At 37.1% G+C, this 12,007-nt stretch overlaps 1 protein-coding gene across 1 annotated transcript in view; it reads right to left on the bottom strand.

The window, feature by feature from the left end:
* mboat2a (membrane bound O-acyltransferase domain containing 2a) overlaps positions 1-12,007 on the bottom strand; it is a 144,967-nt gene that overhangs the window by 13,398 nt on the left and 119,562 nt on the right. Inside the window, exons 5-7 of the mRNA XM_062041587.1 lie at positions 9,582-9,637; positions 4,718-4,772; positions 2,716-2,902 (exon numbers count right to left, since the gene is read on the bottom strand). Of these exons, the coding sequence (XP_061897571.1) occupies positions 2,716-2,902; positions 4,718-4,772; positions 9,582-9,637 (298 nt within the window). The remainder of the gene's footprint in view (positions 1-2,715; positions 2,903-4,717; positions 4,773-9,581; positions 9,638-12,007) is intronic.

Genomic DNA, 12,007 nt, shown 5'->3' on the forward strand with positions numbered 1-12,007 from the left:
GTACCATCACCTTTGCCACCTTTGATTGCCATTCCTTAAAATATGTGACTTGTATTATGACGAACAAAGTAAACGTTTACATTTCGTCAAAGGTCATTTGAATTTAGTTACATTTAATAATTGGTCAACATATTTGTATTTGTGCGCTTATTTATGTACTGTATATGTTTTGTATAAATATTTGTTTCCAAATGTCTGGTCTTCCTAAGCACTACCAGGGATACACTTAAGGATTGTCGATATGACCTAAAATCGCGATATAGATAGGAGCCTCTTGCTACAACGATATATATCACAATATATTATTTGGCATATAAATGATAACAGGTTACAAGGGTGCCTAATTTAGCTGCTGATGTATACAATAACATACTGCGTCATTTCCAGTTGTATTTTTTTCTCAAAACTATAATAATATATGTGCTAATTTACTGTTAATATCTGGTTACTTTCTGTTGTAACATGCTTCTATTGACACTTCTTTTAAAATGTAATAAACACTTATTCTTCTGTTAATTGGATACTTTAAATTAGTTATGGGTGATACTAGAAACGTGGGTATCAATCCAATACTAAGTAGCTACAGGGGCAGTATTGGTCATAATGTTCATACCTAAAATTTTCATGATCATTAAATGATTACAATTTTTGACCATAACTGTAATCCAACAATAACAATTACTATTTAAATTACATCTTTATTCCATTTTGTTACATTCAAAATGTATAATAAAGTCAATAGTGCAAAATAACTAAACAAAAACTACTATTTGCTTTTATGTCCTGAGTTTGTAAACAATAAAAAAATACCAAAAATCGGTTTTGTGATTAAAAAAAATAAAATTGATTTATTCGTTCTAGTTTCAACAGTATACCGATACTATACTTGGTATTGTTACTTTCGAGATTTGTATCGATCCCCATTCAAAAGCCTAGCGGTTTTTTGTATCCTCCTGCAGTGTCCAGTGTAGCATGTTTAGCTCTTCCTTGTCCTCTAGTCCAGTGATTGTAAATAATGTAAATAATTAAATGTGATTATCTTGTGTGATGACTGTATTATGATGATAGTATATATCTGATAGTATATATCTGTATCATGAATCAATTTAAGTGGACCCCGACTTAAACAAGTTGAAAAACTTATTCGGGTGTTACCATTTAGTGGTCAATTGTACGGAATACGTACTTCACTGTGCAACCTACTAATAAAAGTCTCAATCAATCAATCAAACTCAAATGGTGGTATGCGTACCCCTACGGGTACTTGAAGGTGTGCCAAGGGGTACATGAGATTTTTTTTAAATATTCTAAAAATAGCAACAATTCAAAAATCCTTTATAAATATAAATAAAACCTATCTTTTTTTCCCAAATAGTTCAAGAAAGACCACTGCAAATGAGCAATATTTTGCACTGTTATACAATTTAATAAATCAGAAACTGATGACATAGTGCTGTATTTTACTTCTTTATCTCTTTTTTTCTACCAAAAATGCTTTGCTCTGATTAGGGGGTACTTGAATCTGAAAAAAATTCACAGGGGGTACATCACTGAAAAAAGGTTGAGAACCACTGCTCTAGTCCTCCAATGATAAGATAACTTGTAAGTTTGACGCCATGGAGGGCGAGGATTGGTGATTTACAAACCGCACAGTGGATGGGGCATTAGCCACTAGGGAGGATGCTACAATGCGTTGAGGACGCCTTTGTTCGCTTGCCGCTGTCAAATTTGTGGGACACAGCAGATAGAATGTACCATCAACATGCATTATCCTGATATCACAATAGTATTACCAGCTCTATCGCCATAACTTATATCATACATCATTTAATTGCGCAACCTTAGTGGTCCTCGTACCAATGGTCAGTATACAAGGAGCATTTCCTCTGCTGCTGCTGCTGCTTTAAGCACAACTGCAAAAACACCTTTTTGTAGGAGTCTTTGTAGAGTTGTGGGCCAGGCCTCTATTTTAATTGGTCTTATTTATTCCCTCACATTTTTATTATATCCTAGTAGTAATATCCAAGTAAAATCATATTCTCATTGACAGTAATTTGTTTACACTGCATGACACTTGCACTGAACATGGACATACAGTAGATCCCCACCCATAAAATTATAAAAATGTTTATTTTCAATACTCTAAACCAGAGAATCTCAAACTGTGTCACATGTATCATTAGTGGTACGCAGGCTCCATCTAGTGCTGCGCTGAGGATCACTTAATGAAATATTCAAACACAGTGTTATTGTTCAAACTGTGTGTAATGTTACAGTGGCCCACAATATTAAATATAATTGTTAAATAAAACCTGTGCCTTGTCTTTTAGGAATATTCAGGTCTACTACACTACTGTATTTTTTAATTGGTCATAATGGTAGTACTTGGAAAGTCAAGTGTTTACTGAGGTGGCACTTGGTGAAACAAAGTTTGAGAACCACTGCTCTAAACACTATAACATGCCTCTGTACAATTCCAGGCATACAGTTCACAGCATTATATCTTTCTGCTGAAAAAATGGCCAGGATGACTGCGCCCTCTAGTGGATTTATAGCTGCAGCACTTTTTCCCCCATGCTGATAACCCAATCAAACCACTTTCTATTTAAGTTGTAATATAAAACCATGTATTGATAAGGTGGGGGTCTACTATACTACCACTGTACATATCTTGTTTTTGTACCATTTCTCCACCTAAGAAGTCACCGCATATACCTTGGGTGAGGGTTCACTCTGCTTGTGTTTCCCGTTCTCTTTGCCGTTGGCGTTCTCCTGGTGCCGCGGCTGGTAGCACGTGCCCTCGATGAAAGCCATGTAGTCGTTGTAGGAGCAGGTGGGTCCCGCCAGGATGCCCATGAAGTTGCAGTTGTAGCTGAGATACTCCAGTAGGCTGGGCATCCGCCTAGAGGGCAAGACACAAGCAATATATTAGTATATTGATATTATCCATCCATTTCCTACCGCGTGTCCCTTTCGGGGTTGCGGGGGGCGCTGGAGCCTATCTCAACTGCATTCGGGCGGTAGGCGGGGTACACCCTGGACAAGTCGCCAGCTCATCGCAGGGCCAACGCAGATAGACAGACAACATTCACACTCACATTCACACACTAAGGCCAATTTTAGTGTTAGTATTAGTATATTAGTAGGCGTGTACTTCTTGGCATTTCCAATGACATTGAGGCTATACACAATTGATTACTTAATCAGGGTTTGGATGAGATCCCTTATTTTCCTGTGAAACGTCATTATTATGGGTGTCCTCATACAACATTTTTACTTCCAAAATGTACCGATACTGGAGTTTTGAGTCAAAGTAAAGTACCAATGATTGTCACACACACACTAGGTGTGGTGAAATGTGTCCTCTGCATTAGACCCATCCCCTTGTTCACCCCCTGGGAGGTGAGGGGAGCAGTGAGCAGCGGGAATCATTTTTAGTGATTTAACCCCCAATTCCAACCCTTAATGCTGAGTGCCCAGCAGGGAGGTAACGGTTCCCATTTTTATAGTCTTTGGTATGACTCGGCCGGGATTTGAACTCACAACATACCGATCACAGGGCGGACACGCTAACCACTAGGCCACTGAGTATTATTCTGTAGTGTGCAATATCAAAAATGGTTTGATCAAGTGAAATTACTCAAACAGAGAACAATGAATGAAAAAACACTAACCTATTTATTATTAACCGTTTGGAATGGACTTATGCTGTTGAATTGAAGTGGAGCGTTAATTGTTCTTTTTGGCGACACCCAGTGGCCACAAAGATTCATAAATTTAAGCTCATGAGTAAATTGAATGATGTGGACATATTTGTAACTGGATATTTTCTAATACGCTTCTGTCTTGGAGACTTTTTATCTGTAGGTAATGTGCAAATATAATTATTTGATACTTGTTTTATTGATAAATGTTGCAATATTGTTTGATTAAGGACACTTACTATGTATGTTGTGTAGCTGCTAGCTCCTAGAAGCATATAGCCTATCGTGTTTTGTAAATGACTTCACTAAAATACAATGATAACCTGGCTGTCAGGCTTTGCAGAAGTAAACGTGCTGCAGGACTGCTCGTATCGGAGCGCTTGCATGGACGATTTTAAATGCAAGCCGATATAATCCAATACTTGTTTTTTTGCCGTTATCAAACCGATATCAATATGGTATCGTGACACCCCTAACCATAATATGCTTCAAACTTTGTGGGAACAGTTTTTGGAACTAAGGCCTTTTTTCCATCACTTTGTGACAAGCTACAAGGCTAACTTGCAGCTCAGTTCCAACATCTGTCACCTCTGACCTTAACAATGGATGAACTGAAACAAATTCCCACAGTCTTCTGAGAAGAGTGGGTTGTGCCCCAATACTTTTGTCCATATAGAATACCTGATGAAGTTTCAAACCTAAACCTGCATCCAGTCCTTACATGTCAAAGAACACTCCCACTGTTTGTAATATGTACTCTGTTTAAATGTTGTCACATATTAATTCCCTGACCTACTTCTTAGGTTCTTGCTGAACTTTTGCAGCCTCTCTGTCTCATTAGTTTGGGGAGGGAGAACCCTGCCAGTTGCCCATTGCGCACAAGTAATGAGCAGCTTCATGAATACAAAACATACAATGAATACACAGTTGTATCAACTAAAGAGGGCCTGGTCCCCTTTTGTTAAATGAGCATCAAGCATAAAAGTTAGTAAAAACATATCTGAGTCACATACCTGATAGCAAGGTATTTCTGACTTGCAGTCAGCTGTGCATCTCGCTTGGTCAAACCTATAAATAAATAAAAAACACATTCATGATATACTCACACAAAAAGCATTTGTTTCTCTTTATTTATTTATTAGGATAAACCAGTGACTCTGCAATAGGGGCAAAAAGGTGCAGCAAAAGATCCAGCAGTCGGCGCAGTTGTTCTTTTTCCCAATGTTGTGCTTTATATTACCGTATTTTTCGGATTATAAATCGCTCCGGAGTATACGTCGCACCGGCCGAAAATGCATAATAAAGAAGGAAAAAAACATATAAACGTCGCACTCGAGTATAAGTCGCATTTTTGGGGGAAATTTATTTGATAAAATCCAACACCAAGAATAGACATTTGAAAGGCAATTTAAAATAAATAAAGAATAGTGAACAACAGGCTGAATAAGTGTACGTTATATGACGCATAAATAACCAACTGAGAACGTGCCTGGTATGTTAACGTAACATATTATGGTAAGAGTCATTCAAATAACTATAACATATAGAACATGCTATACGTTTACCAAACAATCTGTCACTCCTAATCGCTAAATCCCATGAAATCTTCTTCATTGGTGTCGCTTATAAACAACTCTGCAAACTCCAAAAGTATGCGCCGCTTCTTCTTGCCGTTTTCTGCTGCATATTTCACTACGTCCAGCTTGTAATCTGCAGTATATGATTTCCTTTTCGGTGCCATTTTTGTTCAGCCCTTCTCAGTTTTTATAAGTTACCGCCAATGTTGAAATGATCAATTTTTATAGCTATGGACGTAGTAGCAGGTAGCATCCCATGACCCACAATGCACGTCTGCCATGACCCACCCCCCGCCAAATGTTTATTGGTTGACGTGTGTGTGACGATTGCTGACGTGTGTGTGACGATTGCTGACGTGTGTGTGACGATTGCTGACGTGTGTGTAACGATTGCTGACATTTGCCTCGTCTCTTACAGGAATGAGATAAATAATATTATTTGATATTTTACGGTAAAGTGTTAATAATTTCACACATAAATCGCTACGGAGTATAAATCGCACCCCAAACTATGAAAAAAACTGTGATTTATAATCCGAAAAATACGGTACTATTAATATAGCAACTTTTTTGTGTGTATTTTAAATTGCATGTATATACACACACACACACACACATATATATATATATATATATATATATATATATATATATATATATATATATATATATATATATATATATATATATATATATATATATATATATATATATATATATATATATATATATATATATATATATATATATATATATATATATATATATATATATATATATATATATGTATGTGTGGGAAAAATCACAAGACTATTTCATCTCTACAGGCCTGTTTCATGAGGGGTTTCCTCAATCATCAGGAGATTTTAATAGAAGCATTCACATACCATGGTTTATATAGGGCACAGAACGGGTGGGTACAGGCAGGCGTAGGGGCGTGGTGATCACCACGCCCCTACGCCTGCCTGTAGAGATGAAATAGTCTTGTGATTTTTCCCACACATACACACGGTATCGAGCACTATTTTTTGGGATAATCTAATTAAGACATATATTCCGCTCCAAATTCACATTTGTTGAGCACTGTACGACAATCAGAAATAGAAAAATTCAACATCGACTACTCCACGAAGAACATTCCCATACCCGCGCAGAATGACTACAAGCTAAGGCTCATAGAAAAGACGGGACACTTCCTAAGAAGGATGCGGTGGAAAGCACAGTTTTTCCTCCACCCTGAAACAAAAGGAACACAAAAGAAAACTTACGGATTCAAATCTACCAAGAACCCACCCACAGTTGAGGAACTAAAGGATTTTGAGAACAACATGCTCAAAATGATACAATCAGTCAAATTCAAGCCAGTCCGCAACCCACTCCTCACCAAGCTGAAAAATGACACGGAGCGCATCAAGAAAGTAAGCAACCTCATCATAGCCGCCGATAAAACCACAAATTTCTACAGAATGAACATACAAGAACATAACACTTTACTGGACAGAAGCATCACCAAATCATACAAAAAAGCACAACCCAACACTTTAGAGAACATCCACCTGGAAAACAAACGGATCGCGGCTGAACTGGACATCGAGGACAGGGTGGACGCTACAGCCAACAAGGAAGCCTTCATCACATTGAAGGACCACAAACCCAACTTCGCAAATAACCCATCATGCCGACTAATAAACCCAACTAAATCCTAAATAGGAAAAATCAGCAAAATAATCCTGGACAGAATCAACACAAAAATCACTCAACCAATGGAGAAATACAGCAGCAGTAATCAAATGGTTCAGCAACATCCAAGACAAACAACAGCACAACTTTATCTCCTTCGATGTCGAAGAATTTTACCCTTCCATCACGCAAGACCTACTGACTCAAGCACTAGACTTTGCCTCGGACTACGACTCAATCACAGGCAACGAAAGAAACATCGTCATCCACGCAAAGAACTCCATACTCATCCGCAACGGTACACCATGGCAAAAAAAGAACAATTTAACATTCGACGTCACTATGGGGAGTTTTGACGGAGCAGAAACGTGCAAACTTGTTGGGAGTTTCCTCCTCTCCCAGCTCGCTAGCCTCAACTTGAACCTTGGTATTTACCGTGATGACGGACTGGCAGTGTGTCGCGCCTCGCCAAGGAGCAGTGAGAATACCAAGAAGCGCATATGCCAAATCTTCAAAAAGAACGGCCTACGGATCACGATTGAAGCCAACAAGCAAACCGTCAACTTCCTCTACGTCACTTTCAACCTGAGGAATAACAGCTACCAACCATTCACAAAACCCAACACAACACTCCAATACATGCACCATGACAGCAACCACCCACCCACCACCACGAAAAGAATACCCACCGGAATTAATAAAAGACTATCGATGCTGTCATCTAGCAAAGCTGAATTCGACAAAGCAACCCCCCCGTACCAAAAAGCACTTGATGAAAGCGGATACAACTTCACCCTCACCTACGAACCCACGCCAGGAAACCAACCAAAAAGGAGCAGAAAACGAAACCACATTATCTGGTACAACCCCCCATACAGTAAAAACGTCTCAACTAATATTGGCCACAAATTCCTCACTCTGATCGACAAACACTTCCCCAAAGGCAACACCCTAAGAAAAGTATTCAACAAGAACAACATTGAATTGAGCTACAGCTGCATGAACAACATACGACAAATCATTTCAAACCACAACAAAGCAATTGAAAAGGAGCCGTCCACCACCAGGCAGAACGACTCCAAAACCGACAAAGGCTGTAACTGCCGCAAGAAACCTGATTGCCCTCTCAACGGGGGGTGCTTACAACCATCAGTCGTTTACCAAGCAAAGGTAACACGCAAGGACATTAACACATCCGACACATATGTAGGATTAACTGAGGGATAATTCAAAACCAGATGGAACAATCACAAGGCTTCTTTCAGAAGCAAAAGCCTGCGGAACACTACAGAACTCAGCAAACACATTTGGAATCAAAGACAATAATGTTGAATATTCAATAACATGGCAAATTCTTGCATCCAGCACACCTTACAACAGTGGTAATAAAAGATGCAACCTATGCTTAAAAGAGAAACTGTTTATTATATACCGTCCAGACCTGTCATCCCTCAACAAGCGCAGCGAAATTGTATCAGCATGCCGTCACAGAAGGAAACACCTCCTAGGTAACACATGAGCCAATCACCATGCCCCTACGCCTGCCTGTACCCACCCGTTCTGTGCCCTATATAAACCATGGTATGTGAATGCTTCTATTAAAATCTCCTGATGATTGAGGAAACCCCTCATGAAACAGGCCTGTAGAGATTAAATAGTCTTGTGATTTTTCCCACACATACATATTACGCTCTACCACGGTATCGAGCACTATTTTTTTGGATAATCTAATTAAGACATATATACATACATACATATATATATATATATATATATATATATATATATATATATATATATATATATATATATATATATATATATATATATATATATATATATATATATATATATATATATATATATATATATATATATATATATATATATATATATATATATATATAATTGTAATTGCAAATTTAAACAGTATGAAATTATTTGTTGTTATTATCCTAAAAAACAATATTTAATTTACTTTCTGTGTTATTTAACTCCATCCTGGTGCACAAATCCTGCCTAGCAACGTGGTTGTACAAACAAATGACCCGGCCACTATGAATGAAAAGAATACGGCATACAGACAGTGTGTGGTGTTTGTTCAGTCATGTTAGAAATCCTAAACCAATACAAGCTGTGGTTGCCAGTCCTAACAACACCTTGGTGACACGACAAACATTTCAAGTTAAATATTTGTCTTTAGGGGTTAATGTTGTCAATAAGAAGCTCAGGGAGGAACTTTAAAACGATGACATTGACACATTCCCAGTGATGATACTGTTCAATGCTCCAACTGCAGCAAGGGAGTCATCATCGTTCGGGAAACCTAAAAAAAAATCTGGCGGTGTGTCATATGCTTGTCAGCTGGTGGCGGTGACTTCAGATGCAGCGTGACCTTGTTTGCCCCGGAATGGAGTGGATGCTTTGTTTTTAAGTCAGCCATTTAACCGTTTAACATGGAGCCAGTGAGAGAGAACAGCAGAACATGGCTTTGTTACGTAACAGTGTTTATCTGTGTGCACGGTTAACCTGTCCTCGGCATGAATATATGACCGTGTGACCTGCTTTTTTTACACTCCGCACAAATGTTTTTGCTTGATAAAACACGGGTTCGTCTTACCGTCGTGTATTTCGAATGCGAGGCTGGTAATCTTCTGTGTGATCACCATCATGGGCCTGATGAAGAAAAAAAGACAAAAGCTGCTCAGTGGCTGTTTTTCCTAAATATAATTAAAGCTTTAATTTAACAATCCTCTTACAATGCCAAACATAATTTATTAGGAGAGATATTATTGCTTTATGGCCGCATCCGGAAAAATAATGAATGCATTATCCAATCCAATAATGGTGACTGTATGATATTTATAATGGGATGTTCTCCATCTAGGTCCTACAACGAGGGGGGCGGTCAAAAAGTTAAGACTCTGGCATTAATATGCATTGTTATTGTATTACCTCAACTAAAGGACGACCATAACCAAAAGACAATCTCTGTTTTTCAATACTCCTTTTGGACATATTTTTTAAGATAATATGAAGTATATAATCACTCGCCATACAACAATAGATGATATTTGTCTATTACCTGACCGCTTCTGTTAGCTACCTCTCTTTGTTTATAATGTATATTTTCCGCTGGATCTACTCTCTATTTTATGCTGCCCTTTTTTTGCTGCAGCTGTTACATATACTGTAATGTTGTACATGGTAATTGGGATTTGTAATATATCGTATATATCATATAAAATAATATAATATAATATTATAATATATCAGTATATATTATATACTGTATATATAATATGTAAATATTACATATATGTTATATTTTATATTGCTACTATGGTACATTTTTAGTCTTCTTTATACCTGCATTATCCTTTCCATCCTTTGTAACTGAGCTACTTTGTGGAACAATTTCCCTTGTGGATCAATAAAGTTTGTCTAACTATAACTATATAATATAATATATAATATAATATATTATATGACGACTAGGGATGGGTATCGTTTACATTTTAACCCATATTAGCACCAAATGGGTACTTGAAAATCAATGCCGGTGCTTAAAAAATGTATAACATGCAAACCTTTGTACAAAAACTATATTTTTATGGGATTTTATGACATTCAACTTGACTAGTAAGTGGAATACTTCAATTATACAACTTACTGGTAAATGATAACTAGGTAACACATTCAAATATAAGTACCGTCGTCCCTCGCCACGTCGTGCTTCAAATGTTGCGGCTTCACTACATGGCAGATTTATTTTGGAAATATATTTATATGTTTTAAAACATATTCTACAATTTTTTGGGTCCTATTTCAAACATGAAATGGCAAAATAAACTGAAATGATCAATATGACAGTAGTATTGGCCACTAGAGGAGACCAAACCAATCAGAGTGCACTGTTTAGCATGTTGGTCACTGATTGGCTCAGCCTCAGACAGCATTACTATATTGTATTCAAAGAGTGTACAAGTGACAAAGGGTGTTGTTTCATGTCTAGAGGGCTGTCATAATGTTGAAAAACTTATTTAATAAACGAGGGACAACTGAAATAAAGTCTTCAACAAATTGTCATAATTATTGCAGCAATACAGAATGTAGACAATGTGCAAAAAGTTACTTTTGAAGTATTAACGATGATAATTTCAGGGGTTTGTGAATGCAACCTTGCTTGCTGTAATTGGTGCATATAGAGGAAGTGCTGTGTTGTTGTTGTGGCTACTAGCTATCTTAGCCTTGCGCTGATAGCGGTGTTATGAGGGCTAATATCGGCGCGTATGGACAGTAATAACGTTGAAAAGGGAGCGTCGATCTCTGCGTGCCTCTGTCGGGACACAACATTACTTACAAGAGATTACTTAATATTAATAATCATTATTATTATAATAACACACTTTTCAAAACATAAAGATGGGGTAAAATAACTAACAACTAATAGAGTCTACTTTTTGGTTCTGGTTACTACCGCTTACATTGGCCTTTGTGAGGAAAGACCGTTTTTTACATTTTACATATTGCAGTGGTTAACTTATTTTTACAGTTGAATATTTAAGTTTTCAGTGATTAAACACTTAAAGCAGGGGTGTCCAAACTTTTTCCACTGAGGGCCGCTCACGGAAAAATTAAAGCATGTGGGGGCCATTTTGATATTTTTCATTTTCAAACCATAACAAAATACATGGATTTTTTATTTATTTTACCTTTAGGGGTCCCGGGGACCATAAAGGGTCTCAGTCATTAAAATGTTAAAAATAAATCAGATTATTATTTAACGCTTACAGTAAATCTCTTTATCAACTTCAAGTTGATATAAAGTAATACAAATTAAAAAAAATGTTTTATGGCTTTTCTGTCAAAAAAAACTTAGTTTTTTTTAGAGTAAAACTGAAATATGCAGTATTTAGTAATTAGAGTCCTAAAAGATCAATAATGCAGGACACCATTGACTTTAATTAATTCATATTTTTGATTAATCACAGTGAAAAGATAAATAAAAAATCACTAAATATATTTGGGATCCAAAAGGTGCCC

Source organism: Entelurus aequoreus, linkage group LG03 (genome assembly GCF_033978785.1).
Source record: "Entelurus aequoreus isolate RoL-2023_Sb linkage group LG03, RoL_Eaeq_v1.1, whole genome shotgun sequence".
Lineage (NCBI taxonomy): Eukaryota > Metazoa > Chordata > Actinopteri > Syngnathiformes > Syngnathidae > Entelurus > Entelurus aequoreus.